At 32.2% G+C, this 26,832-nt stretch overlaps 1 protein-coding gene across 1 annotated transcript; it reads left to right on the top strand.

Moving 5' to 3' along the window:
• Positions 1–5,327: 5,327 nt before the first annotated feature.
• LOC139510958 (uncharacterized) lies at positions 5,328–24,197 on the top strand. Its single transcript, XM_071297515.1, has 7 exons — positions 5,328–5,509; positions 8,026–8,150; positions 11,201–11,336; positions 17,695–17,805; positions 19,111–19,710; positions 20,941–21,019; positions 24,011–24,197. The coding sequence occupies exons 1-7, from the start codon at positions 5,413–5,415 to the stop codon at positions 24,195–24,197; spliced, it is 1,335 nt and encodes a 444-aa protein (XP_071153616.1). The 5' UTR covers positions 5,328–5,412.
• Positions 24,198–26,832: the final 2,635 nt, after the last annotated feature.

Here is a 26,832-nt window from a genome sequence, read left to right as displayed (position 1 = left end):
TTTGATTACCAATGACGACATCAGATAAGGAACCCATATTTAAACAACAGACAAGAAAAGATGTACACTGCAAATGGCCCTAACTTAGAATAATCACATATTTTTATTATATGTGAAGAACATGTAGTCATATAACTAAGAGATAGTTTTATTAGATTATTCTTGCTAATTACCTCAGTATGAACATAAACCGTGGATTTGGCATTTTGTGTGTGTGTATTTTTAGGTTGCAGTCTCGTTGACGGATAAATTGCTGCGATATTTATTAGGGTACTGTTAATGTTCGAACTGTTCTCAACTAATATTGTTACTCATGTGTGGACCACATAATGATGATATTATTTCGAACTTTATTGAATACGTAAAATAAGATTAATGTGCAGACACACATGCAAACATTGAAATTCACATGTAGGATATCTATGGTTAATTTTTCATTGTACCAGACAGAATATACTAAGTTAATGTTTGGAGAAGTACAAATGTAGTCTATGTCAAAGGTAACTGAATGTACGTTTGTACCATCAACATCATTGTACATAATGCGATGTATGATAAGTCCATTAGTCTTCAAATGGTAAAATGTAGGTTATATTTTAACTTTGATCTTTTAACCACCTGACATATTTTTATAATGGTTAGTTTTAATTCTATAATTTATTTGTATGATAAATAGATAACTTTAATACACATATATACGAAGGAGAGCCATGACTTTCCTTTTGATACGAATTAAGACTTTACTGATATGCATTTTGTACAGTAAGTAAAATTATACCATTGTTCTTGCTGATATATATGTTATTTTTTGGGAATTTTGGGTCCTCAAAGCTCTTCAACTTTATACTGGTTTGGCCTTTTTTATCATTTTGATCTGAGCGTCACTGATGGGTCTTATGTAAACGAAACGCGCGTCTGGTGTATCAAAATTATAATCTTGGTACCTTTGATATTTATTATTGTCATGCATACACATTCCGTTTATATAGGACCTGATTTATACAGATGATTCAGCAATGTCGTTTTGTAAATTCGCATTATATGTTCAATAAATTAAAACATTTAATATAAATATTCACTGGCGGTCCAAGGGGCGTTGGAGCCCCAATTAATTACTGATTTTTTTTTAAATTCTTTATATATCTAATGTTTTTCTTATTACATGATTCATTAATGGTGTTCCTGTCATTGGAACACCAAATCCCAACCCCAACGCATGTTTAAAATGGCTGAATCATCACCGGAATAGTGTCCTTTTATTAAATAAGTTGGATGATTATATCCCTGAAATATATAAGATTTAACTTGCAATGTAAACCTAGTGGCTGGCATTTTCTTCCTTTTTAAATTTGTTTGGTACTTTAATTTGCATTGTTTCATTTTATATACTCGCGTAGAATTGGTAAACAGTTCCACAGTACAAGCTGTGCAATGTTATTGGCTTTGAACAAGCTGTCGGTAACTGAAAGTACTATCAGATTTGTACTTATAGTCTTTTTGTTGTTATGATGTACAACTAACCGTCCACTTACACTCAGTGTTTTTGTAAAATGTAACAGTATTTCTATTTGTATTCATATAATATTCTATGCCTTCTTCAACTGATATTACAGTTTGTTCTTATGTGTTGTACTATTACACCTTTGTCCAAGGTTATTCGTTCATTATTTTGTATAAGTATTGTTTTGTTTGGTAATGCTGTGTAATTTTGATACTTGTCTCAATTGCAATCATACCACATCCTCTTTTCTTATATGATTATGAACTTTCAAGAGTTAATAAAAGTCTTAAAATAGTAAACTGTAAAACAAATACACATAGTTACAAAAAACGAAGAAGCAATGTTCCATTTGATTTCTAAGACAACTCATGTTCATCAAACGATAAGAAACAAAATTAATTTAAAAGTATCAAAATGTGCGTTTTAAACTTTAAAATTGTTCATTAATACATTGTAACAGTCTAATCACCAGATTTGTTTACAACACTAAACTAATATTTTGTTTGTGTAGACCAACAAAGTTCACTATGAGTAAACTCGAAAAATTCCCTCGAATTATGTAAGCTATAGCTATAATTTACTTTAAATTAGATATTGCAAGTCACAGACTTTTCAAGCCAGTCCGTATTGGAAAATATGAAAAAGAGAAAAGATCTTTCCTTACTCTTTCCTTTGCCAACAAAGGTCTCGATGGCGTCAACTTAGGCAATATCCTTCATCATAAATTAGTTCAATAGAAAATACCTCCTTATTTCAAAGACCAGTCTGTACCAATCATTTCTTATACCTATACCAAACATATTGCAACTAAAATTTTCAATTACAAACACGTTTTGCAGGATCTCGATATTGACGACTTCAAGTCTAAACCTCCTGATTGCACTTGTGCTAGTTCCCAATTCACATAAAATTCGGCTGGCCACGTTATTACCGGTGACCTCAACTTGTTAATTTCACTTCCCTTCGAAATGTGTTATCAAAAGGTCCGAAATATCGTGAACCTAAATCCATTGGAAAATTGGAAATTACAACTTTAAAATTTTGATGGATTCAGTCGAGGATTATGCCAGGCAATGGGCTAAGCGCGAGAAGGAAGATGTAGACACTCTTTCCGAATGGATTAAGGCAGTGAGGTCGTTGATACAAATCTGAATTAAGAAACTGAATGGGTCTATCAATGCCCATGCTACGTCAATCTTTAAAGACCCAAATGTTGCAAAACACTTATCCTGCCTCCATGACAAATATGTTGTTGTCCCTGCAGATAACAGCCCCAAACAAGATCGTTTTTGTGTGTAAAACTCATTACATTACAATAACTGCTTGATAAACGAATTAGTTATTGACAATTAACTTGGAAACTCAACATATACCCTCACAACACTTACCAAAGAGGAAATCCTGGATAATCATAGGTCTGTTCTTTGTTCCTTTAGAATTTCAACCAAAGATGAAGAACTGGATCTTCAATCACTGTATTGGATACCTAAACTACATAAGTGTCCTTACAAACAACGGTATATTTCTGGGTCTTCCAAGTGCTCCACGAAACCTCTTTCAAAATTATTAACATCTCTTTTATCAGCAATCAAAGACGGGCTTCAAAGTTATTGTGAAACTTCCTATTCTAGTGGGGCGTGAATCAGATGTGGATACTTAAAAATTCCAAAGATCTTTTAGAGTACATACAATCTAACTCTCTTTCATCTTGTAACAGTAACAAAACATTTGACTTTTCTACTCTTTACACAAGTACTAGTATTCCACATTCCAAACTAAAAGACAAATTGAAAGAGTTGGTATTGCTTTGCTTCATAAAAAAAGAATGTCCAAGGTAGATACCAGTATCTTGTCTTAGGGAGGGATAAATCCTACTTTGTATAGGATCACTCTGATTCAAACAAAAAAATCTTTGAAACTGATATTATCAAGATGCTTGATTTCTTGATTGACAACATATTTGTTACGTTCGGAGGACGTGTTTTTCAACAGACTGTCGGCATTCCAATGGGAACAAATTGTGCCCTCTACTTGCCGACTTGTTTCTTTATTATTATGAGGCTGACTTCATACAGGAACTTCTTAGGAAGAAAGATAAGAAGTTAGCGATATCCTTTAACTCTACTTTACGCTATAAAGATGATGTTACTAAATAATTCATAATTTGGTGACTATGTGGAACGCATCTATCCCATCGAACTAGAGATAAAGGATACTACAGATACAGTTAAGTCGAGCTTAAATCTTGACTTACATCTAGAAATTGACAATGAGGGTCGGTTGAAAACAAAATTTTACGACAAAAGAGATGATTTCTGGTTTCCAATTGTGAACTTTCCATTTCTAATTAGCAACATTCCAGCAGCACCTGCATACGGGTTATATATCTCCCAATTGATACAATATTCCCGTGCTTGCATTTCCTATCATGGTTTTCTTGATAGAGGGTTGCTGCTCACAAGGAAGCTATTAAACCAAGAGTTCCAAATGGTGAAGTTGAAATCATCCCTTTGTAAATTTTACGGACGCCATCACGAGTTGGTTGACCGATGGAATAACCGTTTCACAAATGATATCGGATATGTTCCTTACGTCGTAACTACAATACCCTTCACTTTCATGAATGTAACCTACCGAATTAGACTATTTACCGGATTTGTTATCACATAAGCAACACGACGGGTGCCACATGTGGAGCAGGATCTGCTTACCCTTCCGAAGCACCTGAGATCACCCCTAGATTTTGGTGGGGTTCGTGTTGTTTATTCTTTAGTTTTCTATGTTGTGTCATGTGTACTATTGTTTGTCTGTTTCATTTTTAGCCATGGCGTTGTCAGTTTATTTTCGATTTATGAGTTTGACTGTCCCTTTGGTATCCTTCGTCCCTCTTTTATAGAAGTATAAAATTATATTGAAATACATATGTTCAAATCAAATACTAATTAAGAAACAGTATTAAAGATTGCATATTTTGGCGTTAATATTGAGTCACTGATAAGGTCTTTGCATCGGAACTAAACACATTTATTCTAAAAACAGTTGTTGGCATGACACGGGTTATGTTCTTCTCATATATGTTATGATGGTATGATACTAAACCCCTAACGGGAAGGATTGTGCCTGATGTTCATATGATGAAATCATAATCTTTCAGTCAGTTTAATGGAAGTCTGGAGCTGGCATGTCAGTTAACTGCTAGTAGTCTGTTGTTATTTATGTATTATTGTCATTTTGTTTATTTTCTTTGGTTACATCTTCTGACATCAGACTCGGACTTCTGTTGAACTGAATTTTAATGTGCGTATTGTTATGCGTTTACTTTTCTACATTGGTTAGAGGTATAGGGGGAGGGTTGAGATCTCACAAACATGTTTAACCCCGCCGTATTTTTGCGCCTGTCCCAAGTCAGGAGCCTCTGGCCTTTGTTAGTCTTGTATTATTTTAATTTTAGTTTCTTGTGTACAATTTGGAAATTAGTATGGCGTTCATTATCACTGGACTAGTATATATTTGTTTAGGGGCCAGCTGAAGGACGCCTCCGGGTGCGGGAATTTCTCGTTTCATTAAAGACCTGTTGGTGACCTTCTGCTGTTGTTTTTTATTTGGTCGGGTTGTTGTCTCTTTGACACATTCCCCATTTCCATTCTCAATTTTATATCAGAAAAAAAATGTTTTACTATGATTCAAAGCTAATATTAATTTCTGATATATTTTCTTTTTTTTCTTTTTGTTTTCTTTTTTGAATCACAATGGTTTGAAAATATGACATCAACAAAGAAAAGTGCTATTTTTAGTTATTTTCAACCCTAATTTGAACTCTAGTTTCAGAGGCGAGCTCAACAGTATATTACTCGGAAAGTTTAGTCAGTTATTACGACGCCGAGTCTCACTGTGCAAGTTTTGGAGGAAGCATGCTTGAATATGGACAGTTATTTATTGACACTGCAAACACCTGCCAAATTCGATTAGGGGGTATTTGGACTGGTACACCATTTTATAGAATAGTAGGTAGGTAAAAATACATAATATTAATGTTGTGTTGTTGGATATGTATATTCATTTACTAAGGTCATTGAAGAAGCATTTATGTTTTATTGTTTTTCAAGCTATCTTAAAACGATCTTCCCTTATTTTTGTTTTTAGATAGAAGTGCTTTCTGTTGTGCAGCTTTTTTCATTGATAAACTTATAAAAGATACTAAGAATGAAATTTTGTATTTGCGCAAGACGCGCGCGTCGTTTAAAAAACAATACAATACAATGCATTGAAACAGTGATGAGGAGACTCGACTACAGCTTAACAATCTTGTGAAACCTTGAGATATCCGAGTAAAATCAATAGGCAAAACTCTGATCTATACTTTGGAAAAAGCCTTATTCGTCGTAGTTACGAAATCATTAGGTTGAGAGAAATCAATGGATTGAAAAGTGATAAATAAAGTTATGATGGCTTTAGAAAAAAACATAACTTTATTTACATTCATTATCTATATATATTTCCATTCACTTTAATAAGTTTCAATTTTAAGTTAAATAAACCACTTTACTCAAACAAAATTTTCATCGAAGATTTTCACAATATTATAGATCATTTTAAAGTGTGCAAAACATGTTTAGGACATCAACCATAAGTATATGGAAACATGCGGTGCATAGTACTGTTATGTTACACCCTCAGGAAAAGTTTACCTTTAAGTATTACTAAGATGAAGTTGGCTAAATTTTTAAATCAACATTTCATTCAAGAGGTATTAAATATTGTAATTAGGTACAGACAACTTCTATATCATATCTGCATAATAAGTTAACATTTTTGTAATGTTTTTTTTAATTTTTATTAGTGAGTGTTTTACGACACTTTAAATAGTACTTACTATATCATGTTGGTCAGTTTTTTAATTTGTTGACAAAGGACAAAGGTGGAATTCCCGGAATTGAACCATCGATCTTTGGTAGAAAAACAGACAATCCTAGTCAATCACGATAACAGTTGAACGCATCTATCATGTGCGGGGTTCGAATTTACAACCTCCGTGTTGACAGACTATTGATATAGAGATTCGACTAATTAGACTACTACTAGAACACACCCGCGAAATCGCGGGCATTCAGGGCGTGGATGAAATTATGTAAAGTGTTGTGGCTAGAATTTGTGTAAAAGATTTAATGACTGTAGAATTTCAGGAAAAGTATCAAAAGTCATGGGTATTTATGGAGAGGAAATTTCAGTTTTTTATTTTATTCTTCCTCCTTTTCCCATTTTTTTTTTTTTTGTTTTCTATTAACTTAAATATGAACATACATTCAATATACTATGAACATTCAAGCCAGGAGCCTGTTATTCAGTGGTTGTCGTTTGTTTACGTGTTACATATTTGTTTTTCGTTCATTTTTTGTACATAAATAAGGCCGTTAGTTTTCTTGTTTGAATTGTTTTACATTGTCATTGGGGGCCTTTTAAAGCTGACTATGCGGTTTTGGCTTTGCTCATTGTTGACGGCCGTACGGTGACCTATAGTTGTTAATTTCTGTGTCATTTTTGGTCTCTTGTGGACAGTTGTCTCATTGGCAATCATAGAACATATTCTTTTTTGTAATCAATGATTTTTTGTAAAAGATTTAATGACTGGAGAATTTCAGAAAAAGGTATCAAAAGTCATAGGTACTTTGGGACAGGACAATTGATTTCTAGCCCGGCTCCTCCTTTTTTCTCCAAAATTCCCACTTTTTTTCTATTAATTTTATTACACATGAATATGCACTTATTTATATATTATGAACATTCATTACTATAAATAAAGTGTATTTGCTTTTTACTTTCACTGTTGATTACTAATCGATCCACGGCGGTCATGTTATATTATACAGACCCTCTCTATTTAATAAACTCTGTGACCACCGTGGAAAGTTAACTTGAAAATTATAGCAGATAGAAAATACACTTTAATTGTAGTATATGTATTTTCAAAGTATACAGAAAAACGCAAACCGGAAGTCCAATCTGACTTAAAATTTCGTCCAATGACGGAACAATATCCTGACGCCTTATTTCTCGTATTTCTCCCAAAGTAACTCAATCTGAATATTCATATGAATGGATGATAAATGCGACTATGCACTGTACATATAGGACACAAAAGCATGATGATTAATTTATTGTGGAAAGAAGAGAAGCGACACACAAAATGAGGTCTTCTCGTTTAATAGTATAGAAGATATATACTAGTATACAAAAATTTTCTGATTCTGATTTTTTAGGTGATAAATTAAAACGTGTGAAAAATGGATAAGTCCTTTGTAGACGAAACATGTGTATGGCGCACATTATGCACGTATATATAGAGTTTATTTCCCCAGTATGAATGATGATTTTTTTTAGTCTTACGTTTTACAATATCAAATGTGTCTTCTTTCATTTGAACATCATGATAACATGAAACTGTAACTAACTGCTCGAATAGTAAATTGGTATGGTAAACGGATATTGAAATGCATGTTTAACAAATTGCTTTTCATTTAAAAAAGATGATAAATGTAGAGATGGGATTTGGAACAAGCAAACACAACCTGAAGAGCAGACATTGGATAAACATTCAGCTGTCTGTGCAGATTTTTGTACACATGATGATTTTACATACTTTGGGATTACGGTTTGTATTGTAATTTTATTATGTTCCGTTTATGGCATTACGCTTTTCATAAACAAACAACCATATTAAATAAAATAAGAACTTGAAAGTGACCATCTCAGTTTAAGAGCCCGATCAAAGTGTCATGACTTTATGCTTTCCTTGTGTACTGGGGATTCATTATTGTTTACGGGTACCAATCGTGGTTATCATGGATACAGGTAAACCACGAATAGAAATGTTAAATGAATTACACATTTTCTTTAGGCATTTTATGCAGAGATTGGCGAAATCACGAAATCAAATATCCTAGAAATGTTTTCCTCAATCCACGAAAATTGATACCCACGAACAGAAATGAATCAACAGTAATGATACTTCCCTTGAAATCCGTCATAAAGTTGAAATTAATTTTTTTATCAATTAATTGATTCATTAGCAATGACAGTAAATACTTTGAATAATCATACTGATATGAAAAAAACATCTTTGGAATTTATTAATCGACGGGATATTCAACTTTATTTGACATACAAGTTTGACACACAATAGAAAACATGAAACTTAAACAATACAACAGTAACAACGGGAGGAACAATTTCATTTTTTCATAAAAACAAATAGTTTTTTAGATGGCGATTTTTGTCTTTTCGCATCCTACATGTAAAACTTGTAAGGTTTGCTAGAAAATATTTGGAAAAACTTTGTTCACTTCAGTGAGTGTATTTAACATCTTTTGCATTAACAAAAATTGATACTTTCAAAGAATTTTGTTACGGTCCTTAGCATCTTATGTTTCCCTAAAAATAAACTCACCAACCTTCTTTAAAAATGTCTAAATAAGAACTAAAACATTGACTTTATATGTATATCTAGTTTTTGCAGATAAAGGAAGTTAAAAAAGATTCTTTACCGATACTGCAAAATTTTAATTCAAAATAGCATCTTAAAAATCCAAAAAAAGACTCTTACTAAATTACATTAGAAAATTCTTTGAACTTACTTAGAGTACTTATAAAGGTTAATGTTCAATGCTAACTAAGTAATTACAATATGAATTGACATTTCCCCCAAAAGAGGAAACATTAATATTGTTTTGACTACATTGTCATTTACTTAATGACTTTCCCTTTCATGCATTTTAGACCTTTACTTATCGAAAATGCATTATCGAAGTTTAAATGAATACAGCATTCGCATCAATGGTCATACACATGCGCATGTTGGGCTCAAATGAAAGGTAATTAGTAAAATATTTCAAAAAATTAAGTTTGAAGATAATTCGTCATTTTTTGGTCACGTGGTATATTTCCAAAAGTCACGTGACTGTTGGAGAAAAAGTGAAAAAATACGAAATCCTTGGGCAAAAAGTCGTGCAGAGACATATTGTTGGGTCAGGTTTTGGTTGAAACACAATGCCTCGAGTCTGTTGAAGCCATTTAAGTTATCATAGTGGTATAAATAGTCGCATAACGTGCTATAGGCCTTGAAATATCGATGTCCGTAACATTCAAAATAATTGATTTTAGACGCTCTTTTTGTCCGATTTCAAACTTGGATCCTAGTTATTTGTCTAATTCGTTTTCAATCAATCAGCAACCTAAACTTTGTTTTTACAAGGGAAAATTCATCTGGGACACCCTTGACCGAGCCCGATGGAGCAAAGGGGGTAAAAAAAGGGGGGGGGCAATTTTGCACACACATTCTTTTAAAAAATTTAAGTTAAGTTTACTTTCAATTTCAATTTCAAAAAGGAAACCTACGAAAAATTTGTTTCCTTTTTGAAATTGAAATTGAAAGTAAACTTAACTTTAGTTAAGTTAAGTTAAGTTAATATAGGAAATTATTTTTCCAACTCCGGCAGTGAGATTCGAACTCTCAATCTTGAGATAAATCAGCGTACCCCTGCGCCACTGGCATTGTAGTGAATTTATTGAAATTTAAGTACTTAAGTCTACTACTACGGAAGAAATTAAAAAAAAATAATAATATAAAGATTCTCACCCAGTTTGTTTTCTTTTTGGAATTATGTGTTCAGATGATAACTTTTTGTTGCCAAATGCATGAATTTTACGCAAATCTAGGAGGAATCCATTCTTTAAACTGTCATTTTTTCATTGAAATATACATGTTCCTTTATTCAAACAAAAGTGTTTTCAACTTTAGTATACCGCAACACTTACGAAACCATGTTTTGTTACATATATTTCAACTTTGCAAAAAAATTCAGAATATTTTAGCGGTTTTTGTCTCTTTTCGCATAATATCTTTAAGAAATGACTTCAGATTTTTAGCGTATTTCAAGTTTGTGATTGCGCTGCTACACTAAAAATTACATTTGCAACTAGTGTACAAGTTAGAACTATTAGTTTAATACTATTCTTCAAAAACTCACTGCACAGTTACTGAAAAAAGTCATAAATCCTCTTAAAAGAGCAGTTTTCTTTGCACTTCTTTTTGAGAATATTCCTCAAAATTCGAAGAAAAATAAATGGTTTTTACAGAAAAATTACACATCAGTAAGGGGCGACTTGTTTATTAACTAATAATGATAGAGGTTTGATGCACATTAAATCGCATTGCTGATTATCTGAGGATTAATTTGAGCCCTTAACCACACCTGTACGTCAGCAAATGGCGATTAAACAAGTCTAAATGTTCCCAAAAAAATCTTGAAATCGGTTTCACTGGTAAGCTGTACCGGTGTGAAAGGGAGAGGGTTAATGTCTTTCGATTACTTTGTCATATACGTTGATATTGAACTTCATATAAAAAGCATATAATAATAAAAAAAAACATGTCTGTAGTCTAGTTATTTCCTACGTATAATATTCGTAAGCAATTTTTTACAGTACATGTATTTAGTGTTGGAAATGTAAAAAACAAAATAAGCTAAATCGCATATTAATGGTATGACAGTTACTATAATTACGGTTATGTCTTTAAAATGTTGAATTTGGTAGATACGGACGTAGTTTTTCTTCAATTTGCTTAATATGATCTAATATGCCAAAGAGATATAAACAGCAAATAATAAATGTGACAAAAATATATATAATTCATAATTTCAGAGCAACATCTGTTACTGCTATGATGAAAGTCATTTTAACAATCTGACCATAGTTGGTGACTGTCAAACAGGAGATTGTCCAGGAAATTGGCTCGAAACTTGTGGAGTTACTCCAAACCCTGTCGTTTACCAAAAACGTAAGTGTAGTTGTCCATTCTATTTATGAGATATTTTGATTGTTTTAATATTTAATATCCTTTTGGAGCACATTTGTTCATGTTGTACAGTCTTTTGTTGTCTGTGTAAGGTTTTTAAGGACAATTATTTGTTTGTTTATTATTTTCCTTTGGATATGGTGTTGTCTTCATCTTTTCAACCCCTTTTTTAGATTGCCTCTTTTTATCGGCTGACATTTTTCGGTATGCGTATAAACATAGCATACCGTCTATCCTAAGAATTTTATGCAAAAGCGTTTGTGTTTGTAAAACTACAGCAACACCACATAACAAAAAACTAAATTCACAAATGTCCTTTCTAATCGGTACAAATTTTCAGCTATCATCTTGAATTTGCCATTGCATACTTTTCAGACCGGTCGGTTTTAGTTAGAATGAAACAGAAAATTGAACCTTTCTATTGCAAAAAAAAAAATCATGATAGCATCGAATTATGAAAAAGCTTTCATTATAAACCCGGTAAATCTCAAATACCTCCTTTAAGGATTAATGTAGATACTTTTGTTGAATAAGTTAAAGTTGTGAAGTCGTTGATAAAAATATTGATAAAAAACCTTGTCTAAATCTAATTGTTAAAGAACTATTGAAACTAAAATAAAATACCGAAAGTATAGCCAAACCTAGACAATGGTAAAATTTAAGTCTTCCCTTCGAATAGTTAACAATAAAAATAAAAATATAGTTTGCCATTATAAGATATCTATGTCACAAATGACAACGGATTTGTCCAACATATGTAATAAACACAGGCAACAGTAGTATACCGCTGTTCAATGGTCATAAATCGGTTAAGCAAAAAACAAATACGGGTCGCAAACCAAAAACATTTCAACTATAAGAAGAAACCAAAGGAACCCCAGAAACATTGAACTGCTACAACACTCATCTTCTCTCTTTCTCCATTGTGACCTACTGAATTCGGCTAATCAACGTGTTTAAGTTGCAATAGATAACTCGATAGTGTCCATTAGTTGTGCAAAATTAAAGAGTATCGTTTATTTTATTGGAACAGGTATTGGTTTCCTTTTGTAACATTGATAATTACCACTAGTTTCAAATTCATATATGTACCTCTTTGATTGCACGACTGAACAAAATCATATAATAATCAAACTTGCCGAAACGAAGATGCATTTGTAGCTATACAAACCACTCTTTTATCAATTAAGGAAAAGAAAACATTGTAGTTTTTGTGTGTTCTTTGTGTCGATTATTTTAATCAAATCATACGTCAACTGATTCCTATGTTGTTTTTTTTTTTGTGTGTTGTGCTATTACACAACTGTCGTAGGAGAGGAGTGGGGGATAGGCTCCAGCAAGCATGTTTAGCACCGCTGCACCATACAAGTGAAGGGTTTATCTAGTTATAAAACCAAGTTTAATCCAGCATTTTCTACATAAGAAAATCCCTGTACCAAGTCAGGAATAAAACAGTTGTTACATGTTCGTTTGTTGTGTTTGAGTTTTTGATTTTGCCATTTGATTAAGGACTTTCCGTTTTGCATTTACATCGAAGTTAAGTATTTTTGTGATTTTACTTTTACTGTATGTGCATGTAGCCTGTAATTCAGTGGTTGTCGTTTGTTAGTCTTGTTGTTACATGGTTAGGCTACTATATTATCATACAGCTTTTTGAATGTTTCGGTCATTATTAATCATTTGGTTCCAATACTAGGCTTTTTAGCGTTCCTGATGATGGTTAATCCAGAAAATCGATACGAATTATGCATTTTATTTAGCTTGTTGTTTTAATTTTTTACTGTATATGATACTTGTTTTTCGTTTTTCGTTTATTGTTTTTTTGTTTTTTGTTTTTTGTTTTTTGTTTTTTGTTTTATTTTTACATTAATCAGTCTATTAGTTCTCTTTCGAAGTGATATACATTTGTCATGTGGGGTTTTTGGTAGTTGATGAAGACATATTAGCTGATAAAAATTACGTTATTTGGTTTTGGTAGTTGATGAAGTCATATTAGCTGCTTAATATTACGTTATTTGCTGTGGGTAGTTGATGAAGACATATTAGGTGCTAAATATTACGTTATTTGGTTTTTGGTGAACAGTTTCTTCGATAAATGATCTAGTTTAAGATGAACAATCAATAGTTTACTGAGTTCCTTTGATTTAGTTTAAAATGAACAATCAATAGTTTACTGAGTTCCTTTGATTTAGTTTAAGATGAACAATCAATAGTTTACTGAGTTTCTTTGATTTAGTTTAAGATGAACAATCAATAGTTTACTCAGTTCCTTTTATTAAGTTTCAGGTGAACACTCAATAGTTTACTGAGTTCCTTTGATTTAGTTTAAGATGAACAATCAATAGTTTACTGAGTTCGTTTGATTTAGTTTAAGATGAACAATTAATAGTTTACTGAGTTCCTTTGATTTGCTTTAGTTTAAGATGAACATTCAATAGTTTACTCAGTTCCTTTGATTTAGTTTAAGATGAACAATCAATAGTTTACTGAGTTCCTTTGATTTAGTTTAAGGTGAACAATCAATAGTTTACTGAGTTCCTTTGATTTAGTTTAAGATGACCAATCAATAGTTTACTGAGTTTCTTTGATTTAGTTTAAGGTGAACAATCAATAGTTTACTGAGTTCCTTTGATTTAGTTTCAGGTGAACACTCAATAGTTTACTGAGTTCCTTTGATTGATTTTAAGATGAACAATCAATAGTTTACTGAGTTCGTTTAATTTAGTTTAAGATGAACAATTAATAGTTTACTGAGTTCCTTTGATTTGATTTAGTTTAAGGTGAACAATCAATAGTTTACTGAGTTCCTTTGATTTAGTTTCAGGTGAACACTCAATAGTTTACTGAGTTCCTTTGATCTAGTTTAAGATGAACAATCAATAGTTTACTGAGTTCCTTTGATTTAGTTTAAGATGAACAATCAATAGTTTACTGAGTTCCTTTGATTTAGTTTAAGATGAACAATCAATAGTTTACTGAGTTCGTTTGATTTAGTTTAAGATGAACAATTAATAGTTTACTGAGTTCCTTTGATTTAGTTTCAGGTGAACACTCAATAGTTTACTGAGTTCCTTTGATTGATTTTAAGATGAACAATCAATAGTTTACTGAGTTCCTTTGATTTAGTTTAAGATGAACAATCAATAGGTTACTGAGTTCCTTTGATTGATTTTAAGATGAACAATTAATAGTTTACTGAGTTCCTTTGATTTAGTTTCAGGTGAACACTCAATAGTTTACTGAGTTCCTTTGATTTAGTTTAAGATGAACAATCAATAGTTTACTGAGTTCCTTTGATTTAGTTTCAGGTGAACAATCAATAGTTTACTGAGTTCCTCTGATTTAGTTTAAGATGAACAATCAATAGTTTACTGAGTTCCTTTGATTTAGTTTAAGATGAACAATCAATAGTTTACTGAGTTCCTTTGATTTAGTTTCAGGTGAACACTCAATAGTTTACTGAGTTCCTTTGATTGATTTTAAGATGAACAATCAATAGTTTACTGAGTTCCTTTGATTTAGTTTAAGATGAACATTCAATAGTTTACTGAGTTCCTTTGATTTAGTTTAAGGTGAACACTCAATATTTTACTGAGTTCCTTTGATTTACTTTAAGATGAATAATCAATAGTTTACTGAGTTCCTTTGATTTAGTTTAAGATGAACAATCAATAGTTTACTGAGTTCCTTTGATTTAGTTTAAGGTAAACAATCAATAGTTTACTGAGTTCCTTTGATTTAGTTTAAGATGAACAATCAATAGTTTACTGAGTTCCTTTGATTTAGTTTAAAATGAACAATCAATAGTTTACTGAGTTCCTTTGATTTGATTTAGTTTAAGGTGAACAATCAATAGTTTACTGAGTTCCTTTGATTTAGTTTCAGGTGAACACTCAATAGTTTACTGAGTTCCTTTGATCTAGTTTAAGATGAACAATCAATAGTTTACTGAGTTCCTTTGATTTAGTTTAAGATGAACAATCAATAGTTTACTGAGTTCCTTTGATTTAGTTTAAGATGAACAATCAATAGTTTACTGAGTTCGTTTGATTTAGTTTAAGATGAACAATTAATAGTTTACTGAGTTCCTTTGATTTAGTTTCAGGTGAACACTCAATAGTTTACTGAGTTCCTTTGATTGATTTTAAGATGAACAATCAATAGTTTACTGAGTTCCTTTGATTTAGTTTAAGATGAACAATCAATAGGTTACTGAGTTCCTTTGATTGATTTTAAGATGAACAATTAATAGTTTACTGAGTTCCTTTGATTTAGTTTCAGGTGAACACTCAATAGTTTACTGAGTTCCTTTGATTTAGTTTAAGATGAACAATCAATAGTTTACTGAGTTCCTTTGATTTAGTTTCAGGTGAACAATCAATAGTTTACTGAGTTCCTCTGATTTAGTTTAAGATGAACAATCAATAGTTTACTGAGTTCCTTTGATTTAGTTTAAGATGAACAATCAATAGTTTACTGAGTTCCTTTGATTTAGTTTCAGGTGAACACTCAATAGTTTACTGAGTTCCTTTGATTGATTTTAAGATGAACAATCAATAGTTTACTGAGTTCCTTTGATTTAGTTTAAGATGAACATTCAATAGTTTACTGAGTTCCTTTGATTTAGTTTAAGGTGAACACTCAATATTTTACTGAGTTCCTTTGATTTACTTTAAGATGAATAATCAATAGTTTACTGAGTTCCTTTGATTTAGTTTAAGATGAACAATCAATAGTTTACTGAGTTCCTTTGATTTAGTTTAAGGTAAACAATCAATAGTTTACTGAGTTCCTTTGATTTAGTTTAAGATGAACAATCAATAGTTTACTGAGTTCCTTTGATTTAGTTTAAAATGAACAATCAATAGTTTACTGAGTTCGTTTGATTTAGTTTAAGGTGAACAATCAATAGTTTACTGAGTTCCTTTGATTTAGTTTAAGATGAACATTCAATAGTTTACTGAGTTCCTTTGATTTAGTTTAAGATGAACAATCAATAGTTTACTGAGTTCCTTTGATTTAGTTTAAGGTGAACAATCAATAGTTTACTGAGTTCCTTTGATTTAGTTTAAGTTTAAGATGAACAATCAATAGTTTACTGAGTTTCTTTGATTTAGTTTAAGATGAACAATCAATAGTTTACTGAGTTCCTTTGATTTAGTTTAAGATGAAGAATCAATAGTTTACTGAGTTCCTTTGATTTAGTTTCAGGTCAACACTCAATAGTTTACTGAGTTCCTTTGATTGATTTTAAGATGAACAATCAATAGTTTACTGAGTTCCTTTGATTTAGTTTAAGATGAACATTCAATAGTTTACTGAGTTCCTTTGATTTAGTTTAAGGTGAACACTCAATATTTTACTGAGTTCCTTTGATTTATTTTAAGATGAACAATCAATAGTTTACTGAGTTCCTTTGATTTAGTTTAAGATGAACAATCAATAGTTTACTGAGTTCCTTTGATTTAGTTTAAGGTAAACAATCAATAGTTTACTGAGTTCCTTTGATTTAGTTTAAGATGAACAATCAATAGTTTACTGAGTTCGTTTGATTTAGTTTAAGATGAACAATCAATAGTTTACTGAGTTCGTTTGATTTAGTTTAAGATGAACAATCAATAGTTTACTGAGTTCCTTTGATTTAGTTTAAGATGAACATTCAATAGTTTACTGAGTTCCTTTGATTTAGTTTAAGGTGAACAATCAATAGTTTAGTGAGTTTCTTTGATTTAGTTTAAGGTGAACAATCAATAGTTTACTGAGTTCCTTTGATTTAGTTTAAGTTTAAGATGAACAATCAATAGTTTACTCAGTTCCTTTGATTTAGTTTAAGATGAAGAATCAATAGTTTACTGAGTTCCTTTGATTTGATTTAGTTTAAGATGAACAATCAATAGTTTACTGAGTTCCTTTGATTTGATTTAGTTTAAGATGAACAATCAATAGTTTACTGAGTTCCTTTGATTTAGTTTAAGATGAACAATCAATAGTTTACTGAGTTCGTTTGATTTAGTTTCAGGTGAACACTCAATAGTTTACTGAGTTCCTTTGATTTAGTTTAAGATGAACAATCAATAGTTTACTGAGTTCGTTTGATTTAGTTTAAGATGAACAATTAATAGTTTACTGAGTTCCTTTGATTTAGTTTAAGATGAACAATCAATAGTTTACTGAGTTCCTTTGATTTAGTTTAAGGTAAACAATCAATAGTTTACTGAGTTCCTTTCATAAAACAAAGATTTATCTGGTCTATTATGATAGTACCATATACGATTTCGTAAAAAAACGAAAAATACGTATAATACGTTTATTTGATACTCGGTTATAATGTATTTTACAGAAACAACATTTACATCGCTTGAATGCCTGACTGCATGGATCTATGGATTTGGAGTAGGACAATCATTTATAAAAGGAAGTTGTGCAGCTGAAATATCATATATATGCAGAGGTATTATTTTATTAAATTGAAACAAATTAATTTCATTGATATTCGTACAGAATATGTTTCACCAATAAAGTGAATTGTGTTGATTTACCCATGTTTTACGTCTAAAAGCGGCATCAGATGACAATTTGTAAAAACAAAGGTATCCATCGTTTCTGTCGTAAAATATCATTAAGTATTAGGGACAGAGCCTTTTTTTTATCAACATGTTAAGTTATTTGTTAACCCATCTAGATATATATCAGTCTATTTGTAAATGGATATTTTCTCTGTAACTATGACATGTAGTTTATGAGAATAAAGTTCATTAATTCTGTTGGTTTCTCTGGTGAACCTAACAAAGCTGACATTCTTTTCAATGAATGTTAATGTTGAGCAAATGCCCACTCTTTGACCAATTGAGGTCACATCATATGTTGCATTTTAAACACATGATTGTATCTACAAAGTTTTTGTTAGCTTATTTTGAGAACATTTAGAAAAAGTACCAACAATTATTATAGCGAAACATATCATCTATTCTATTTAGTTAAAAGCTAGAAACATAAACAGAATGTATTTGAATTTTTTTTCAACTTATGGTGTTGACTCGTAGCTAATGCCGTCCTTAACTGGATGAGTGCTTTTGGTGATCTTTGGAATTTATTTTAAATTTTTTTCTAACTTTTTGAATTCGTATTTTTTTTATTGATTTTCTTCTTGGTTTGGTTTGCGTATATATATATCATATGTAATATGAAACATGATATTAATATACTATATAAAAAATCATCAAAGATGTTTACTTAAGCATTCTACATTAGTGCTAGACTGAAGACAGCTGGAAGGCCATTAAAACCATTTTTAGAAATGCATTCAAAACCAAAAATTCCGAAAAATAATGTTAATTTTAATTAAGTCATCTATTTCGTCGTAGAAAAAATGTTTTGAATTTACAAAATATGACCATACAAATGAATGCTGACTCTTGGGTTTGTGAAACCGCCGGGTATGTCAATCGGCAGTTGCATTGACCCGGTTGTTTCAAATAATAAAAAATCTCAGGATTTATCATTTGGTATGCAAGGCGACGATTTTTCTCCATACACTCATCAGTGAAGCTCTTAATGATTTGGGACGCCAAATCACCTACGAAGTTGAAAGGAATCGAAGAGAATTGAATACATAAAAAAAACAAAAAAAAAAAACAATTGATACGAAATCAGGTTAATACCATTTATGTTTGGAGTAAGTAATAACTTTGGTTAAAACAATGAACCGTTCATTTTTTGTGTGTTTGAAATTCGTATATATTCACTATGTTTTCAGTTGGTGATTCTAATGACATTAAATGTACGTTTGATGAACTTTCTGTAACGACCGAACAACATCAACAGCAGACATCGTTAATTATTTCTACTACTGAAATACCTACAACTTTTGGAAAAGATACACAAGCGAGTTCTAAATTCTTTGACTGGACATCAACGATGGATTACACCAATGTTGCAGCCAGTATGAAATTTTCAAAAATGGAAACAATTCATTCAACGGTGGATGCAACATATAAATCCTCCATTACTGTAAAAGGTGATACGAACAATCCGCATTCCACTGAAACTTTTACGGTATTAACATCATCTGCAGATGATACCTCAACAAAAGTTACGATGTCTTCAAATTCTTTGTCAATCACTGAAAGCCAATCTGTAACGTCAAGTCAATCCACAACAATAACAGAAGAAAATGCATATGATTCACAAATAACTACTGCAACTGTATCTTCACAAGCAGTTCGTTTACCAGATATCGCGCATTCAACATATCATACATCAAAAATAACAGAAGTATCTACCTCATCAACACCATATGAATTACAAGTAAACAATAAAGAAGCTGTTGCTGAAAGTCCAAGCAAAAATTATCAAGGTAAGCCATATTTTCCATTTGCATTTTTATTAACAATTTGTTTAATTTTCGAAGAAAAAAATTCTGAGCATATAACTAGGGGCTATTAAAAGTCATAAATCTATGAATAGAATACATCACTATGGCTAAAAAGAAAAAAAATGAAAAGGCAACAACAGTCCACAAATTCTGTAAACCAACTTATTTTCGTGAGCAATTTATTTTCGCGACTTTCGCGAGCAGAAATATAACGCAAATATGGAAATATTTTCATTATCTATCTACCTCAAATAAATTTGAGAATCGCGAAATTAAATCGCCGCGAAATAGACTAGAAAAAGCTGAACGCAAAATAAAGTATACGCGAAAATAAGTTGGTCTACAGTCACTAACTTGAAGTCCGAGCAATTCGAACTCTTACCAAAATATTTCTCAGGTGCTCAACAGTTTCTTCCTCACAAATAATAAACATATTTATATTTCAAACTGTGAAGAAATCTCTATTCATTTATAAACTACTGAAAGATAAATATATATATAAGGGCAGAAACCATGGTTATTTAACCATACCGATGTTATTTTATTAGGATTGGAAAAAAATCCGATTGAACTGTTCTGTGAATGAAATTTCAATAAAAAAAAAACTTTTCCGAATAAATTCTATGTAAATCTTTTACATGAAACTGGACACAGTCAACCAATATTAATCAAGCACAGACATTTTCTAAGCAAACAAAATGCATATAAAAACAGGATGTCACTGTATTAAGGTGGTACCTAACACAATAGGGAGATAGCTCTGTAAAATCAGCTAAACGTTTTAATAACGTTGTGTTTATAAGGGAATATTAAGCTTCACATTGATCAAAAGCAGTGTTTGTCAAACTGCTATATAACCAGTGTAATTTTTCTGATAAAACTTTTGTTTTAATTTTTTTGAAATGTTTATATTTTTTTCAAAGGGTCAAAGTAAATACATTGTCAACATTTTAAGAAAATTAAACGAGCCAAATTAATTTTAGTGAAAGTGTTGGGTACCACCTTAAGACGCACAATAATGATATTTGACACCAGAGCTCCACGAATTAATCCCATGTTGAGTACATACACAATAGAATTTCTGCACTTTAATGACAATTTCTTATTTTGTTATCGTGCAATGAAAAAGAAATATTTATGATTTCAATATTGCTGTACAAAATAAACTAATTTCGAAACTAATAGTCAAACTTTTTTTTATGTTTGTTTCAGTTATGATCAGTGGTTCAATGATTGGTGTGGGTATTCTCATGTTTACTATTCTTATATTTGTATTGCTGTTCAAAGCTTGGTAAGATATTTTATTTAGAGTAATACTTTCTGTACGTATATGGACAAATTTTTCACAGGAGAATGCAATGTGGATAAATAAACTAATTTTTCATAACACATCACAAATTTGTTTTCACTCCAACAGAAACTTAACCAGTCTTTCATTGTTGGTGATCCTTAAATATATCATTGCTGTGGTGAGGAAAAAGAGACGTCAAGAAAGTACCAATGAGCAGCACTGCAAAATCGAAAACAGAAAAAATGACATATACAGAACAAAGTGCTATTCCGACTGGCCAATGTGCTGTGAAAATAAAACGTTAGAACTCTAAATTTCGATATAAAAAAAATGATCCAACATGCAGTGATGAAATTAATTGCACTTTACTGTAGTTATGCTACCGTCGTTGTATAAAATGCTGCTAAATTTAGAGGCAGACATTTTTGATATGGACAATTTAGTACCTAAACGAAAATGTCTTAAATATTCTGTGTTTATAAAAAAAGAAGAAGGAATATCGAATCGGATATCATTAGCCCCAAAACATTCAGTAGAACTGTCTAAGTAAATGTGAATTAGCCAATTTGAATTTGAAAATGTGAGTTTGGATAAACATCTATTCAAATGATGACAGATATAAATCTGAACATAAATTTCATTTCAACTTTTTTTAATGTTCAAAACAAACAAAATCATATTTCAATATTATGTCTAAGTCATAGCTAATGCCACTTAACTTTCTTAGCTGTTAAGTTTAATAATTAAAATATATAAATGAATCCTTATTGTCATTACAATAGGCAGATTGAATCCAAAATTGTTGCAAATAAACTAAAGTGATTACTAAAGATATGCCAACATCTGCCTACAATACAACATTTAGTAATTGGCAAAACCATAACGTTACAAATTAAAACAATCAATGATGAAGTGATGTACATGTATAATAAGCATGTTAAAGTCATATGAAACCTCAAATTAAAAAAAATATTTGCATATGTTTTTTATAACTAAATGAATAGTTTTCATTAGAAAACTTATGTACATATACTTTTTTATGAAGAAAATTCTTTAATTTGTCCACATTTAGAAGAAGTTTACATTTTTTAAAGCAATTTGCCGACATATTTTCCGTATGCAAAGTGACCTTAGCGTGACCCGTTTCGTAAACATCCGGTGATCGCAATACGCATGAATCTGTCATTAAAATAAACAATTATCTGATTGTACATGTTAAAAAATGGCTCACTATCCATGCTTCTTTGTTGATTGTTCACTATAAGGTGACAATCGGTAAAGTACGACTTCAAAACACGACAATTAAGTAGCTGACATTTTTTCACCTCATAACAGACAGAGAGAAAAAAATTGACGATTATACGATATATTTGCGTAAAAAAATATAAAATCGTGCACACACAGAAGACTAAGCATTGGATAAACATTATTTTTCACCAGTCACTCGTTTCATATGACTTCAGGGCCGTAACTACCTATGAGGCAGGGGAGGCAACTGCCTCCCCTGAAATTTCTACACCAAAATTTTTTTTTTAAGTAATAAAATGAAATATGTACACGAGGAACTTAAATTTATATTATAAACAACACAAGTTTCAGTTTAAACAGTGTTATCATGATACGTAATATATCTGTCATTTTCCGGATTTTTGATCGAACGTATAGTTTTATTTATTTTTTCGTGTGGCCGTCTGTCTGTTATTCAGTAAATATTCGTACGAGAACACATATGAAACTTTGCTTTCGACAGTTTTGAATAAAACTTAACTATTCACATTCATTTAGGGGCTCAATTAAGCGGAGGAAGTTCCCTTCGTATTGTGAATCTTTTGTGATATCGGAAATTCGTTACCGGCTGAATCAGCTGTTGGATCGTTTTTTAACGTCTCATTATGAGAACATTATGGTCAATGCCTTAGGCAGCAACCATTTGATTTTCTGGGGGGGGGGGGGGGGGCTATGGGTTTTTTTTTGGAAAAAAAAGTTTGTTTCTAGTTTTTGGAGAAAAAAATAATTTGTTTTTGATTCTGAGAAAAAAAATTGTTTGTTTCACCCTCAGCTGCCACTATATGTAATGCTTAAATTGAAAGAAAAAAAAACATAGCCCCCCCCCCCCCCCCGAAAATCAAATGGTTGCTGCCTTAGTAGTTAAACAATCCCATTCGTTGTAGCAGGGACTTTCTATACTAAGTATATAGAAAGTCCCTGGTTGTAGTTATATACATGTCTGTTCAGCTTACAACGATATTGAAATTCAAGGTCCTCGATAAAAAAAAATATCTTGCGTTCTATGATCTTGCTTTATATGTTATTTTAAAACTTACCAGTTTGATTTCTAACAAAATTATCTTTAAATACAGTTGATAATTGTTTGCATAAAAATTGCTTCCAGGATTCAGCAATACTGATGTTTTCTTAAAGTAAGGAAATCGATGGAAACGGGTTATTTTTAGACATTTTACTGAGAGAAATAAATCGACACTTACAATGTATTTAATGAATAGTTATAGGTCAAAGTACGGCCATCAAGACGGAGCCTTGGCTCGTCCCGAACAGCAATCTCAGGCTCAGACAGCTTGTTTTTGCATAAAAAATTGTTTCCAGGTTCAAGCAATACTGATGTTTCTAAAAGTAAGGAAATCGAAGGAATACGGGTTATTTTTAGCCATTTACCGAGAAAACAAAAATCGGCGGGGGGGGGGGGGGACTTCGCCCCCAATCCCCGGCTCTAAGGGGTCTCAATCGGCGGTCCTCAAACCCCTGCCTCCCCTGAATTCGAACCCTAGTTACGGCCCTGTGACTTTATATTAACAGTGTCAGAGACAAATTTATTACAAACTGTATGTCTCAGAATAGTTGATAGACATCTTTATAAAAAAAAAAATATATTCGATTGTGGCATGTTTTAAAAAGATCCATAAAAGGACGTATAAACTTCAAATGAATTTCAATCTTGAAAATTAATAATACCTATAATTGTTATATTTACAGCTACAGAAAGCAAGCGAAAAGAAAGAGAGTTGTCAAACAGGAGAACTTCTTTTCGTCACAACGACAGAATTCATTATACCACAGTGATTCAAAGATATTTGCCAATATGTACAATTTTTCGGACGGAGTAAATCCTTTTGAACAGAACAAACATACATATTACTCATCTAATTATGTTGTTTATTGATTGTTATAGCGATGCGTCGAAGCAAAAGTGATTGTGTTTAACCTTTCTTTTCATTCTCGGGTCGACGGAATAGTCAAGGTGATAATTAAGTTAATGTTAACGTATGTTATAAGATTTTTTCGTGAAAAACCGTTAATTGTATCTCAATAATATTTTGTTTGAAAATGAAATAGTATTAGCACATCTTGTTTTGTGTAGGTTTTTTTGGTGACGCCCCTAATTAATACTAAGTAGTCTATTGACTTTGAAACGTTTAAATGTTTTAGTTTGTGATTTGTCACAGAAAATACGTGCCTGGTGAACCAGTCATCCTAGCATATTTCTAATTCGCCATGATAAAAAGATCTACAGATTTAAAAGCAAACAAATATAAGGTACTAGAAATAGTAAACATTCGACAACTTAAAAATAAGTTCTTTCAGATAAGAAGTGCTTGATACATATTTATATTTATCTTTCCAAGTAGCAAATAAACGAAAAACCTCCTTTTATAGACAATGTCGCCAAATGTGTTGGTTTTTTTTACGTGGACTAGACCACACATTGCATCGAACTTAATTTCCAAAGTTCACAAGATAACAGTCAAGACAAAGATTATTATACAACTACCCACCAATGATTATGTTAATAGGACGAGATGTCAACAAGAAAAAGTCACCGTATGGCCGTCAGCAAAGATAAAAACGTATACCGCAAGCTAAAAAGACAAGTTCTAGAATGACATTTTGTGGATCAAGTTAATAGAGAATACAAACTGCAAGATTTAAGTAAGAAACGATAAATGAAAACGAATAGTTTGGCAAACGGCAACCAACGACAACCTCTGAATTGCAGGCTCATATATAACTCGGGTGGGTTAGACCAACAACAACCTCTGAATTGCAGGCTCATATATAACTCGGGTGGGTTAGACCAACAGCAACCTCTGAATTGCAGGCTCATATATAACTCGGGTGGGTTAGACCAACAACAACCTCTGAATTGCAGGCTCATATATAACTCGGGTGGGTTAGACCAACAGCAACCTCTGAATTGCAGGCTCATATATAACTCGGGTGGGTTAGACCAACAACAACCTCTGAATTGCAGGCTCATATATAACTCGGGTGGGTTAGACCAACAGCAACCTCTGAATTGCAGGCTCATATATAACTCGGGTGGGTTAGACCAACAACAACCTCTGAATTGCAGGCTCATATATAACTCGGGTGGGTTAGACCAACAACAACCTCTGAATTGCAGGCTCATATATAACTCGGGTGGGTTAGACCAACAACAACCTCTGAATTGCAGGCTCATATATAACTCGGGTGGGTTAGACCAACAGCAACCTCTGAATTGCAGGCTCATATATAACTCGGGTGGGTTAGACATGTGAGGTCGTATTCCTAGTCTTAGAGAATTGCAGGCTCCTATATAACTCGGGTGGGTTAGACATGTGAGGTCGTATTCCTAGTCTTAGAGAATTGCAGGCACATATATAACTCGGGTGGGTTAGACATGTCAGGTCTTATTCCTAGTCTTAGATCTGAATTGCAGGATCATATATAACTCGGGTGGGTTAGACATGTCAGGTCGTATTCCTAGTCTAAGATCTGAATTGCAGGCTCATATATAACTCGGTTGGGTTAGACATGTCAGGTCGTATTCCAGCAACAACCTCTGAATTGCAGGCTCATATATAACTCGGGTGGGTTAGACATGTCAGGTCGTATTCCTAGTCTTAGATCTTAATTGCAGGCTCATATATAACTCGAGTGGGTTAGACATGTCAGGTCGTATTCCAACAACAACCTCTGACTTGCAGGCTCATATATAACTCGGGTGGGTTAGACATGTCAGGTCGTATTCCAACAACGACCTCTGAATTGCAGGCTCATATATAACTCGGGTGGTTAGACATGTGAGGTCGTATTCCAACAACAACCTCTGAATTGCAGGCTCATATATAACTCGGGTGGGTTAGACACAGGAATCAACAACTTTATGTCACCAAACGGCCTTCGACAATGAGCAAAGGTCATACCGCAGATATCAAAGGCCCCCAAATGAACAAATGTAAAACAATTCAAACGAGAAAACTGAATACCTTATTTGTGTACAAAGAAATGAACGAAAAACAAATATGTAATACAGCAAAAAACGACATCCACTGATTTACAGGCTCCTAACTAGGGACAAGCATGTATATACAGATTGAGAATGTGGTTAAATATGTTAGCGAGATCCCAACCCTCCCCTAACCTGAGACAATGGTGTAACAGTACAACATAAGAACGGACTATAAAATTCAGATGAAAAGGGCTTAACTCATCAGATGGATACAAATAGAAGTACCTTTTACAAAAGTGAATGTGGCCGGGTACTTGATCATCCCCCAAAAAAAAGACACTTAGTTCAGATCTGAGAGTACTTGCAGTTACTGACAGCACGTCCAAAACCAATAACAACTAACAAACAAAATCATGCATCTAAGACTAAATTACCAATCAGTACTCATCCAACATCCAACTGCTTCAGTGTTTGTACGTCTCTTCAATCCGTGAATGCTTTTAACACAAGTGTGTCTTAGACCCCCTGGGATGGTAAAAATCTAGCTTCCAGTAAGAAATCTAACTGGAACAAGAAAGTGTAT

This window comes from Mytilus edulis, chromosome 2, assembly GCF_963676685.1.
Source record: "Mytilus edulis chromosome 2, xbMytEdul2.2, whole genome shotgun sequence".
In the NCBI taxonomy this organism is placed as follows: Eukaryota; Metazoa; Mollusca; class Bivalvia; order Mytilida; family Mytilidae; genus Mytilus; species Mytilus edulis.
The sequence above is the reverse complement of the archived record's forward strand: the minus strand, read 5'-3'. Positions and strand labels throughout refer to the sequence as shown.

What these genes read in the sequence shown, in the direction of transcription:
- LOC139510958 (XM_071297515.1), top strand. Translation starts at nt 5,413, where the DNA reads ATGCTTGAATATGGACAGTTATTTATTGACACTGCAAACACCTGCCAA. An exon ending in ACCATTTTATAGAATAGTAG is followed by an intron (nt 5,510 to 8,025) that starts GTAGGTAAAAAT and finishes CATTTAAAAAAG; the next exon opens with ATGATAAATGTAGAGATGGG. An exon ending in CCCTGTCGTTTACCAAAAAC is followed by an intron (nt 11,337 to 17,694) that starts GTAAGTGTAGTT and finishes TGTATTTTACAG; the next exon opens with AAACAACATTTACATCGCTT.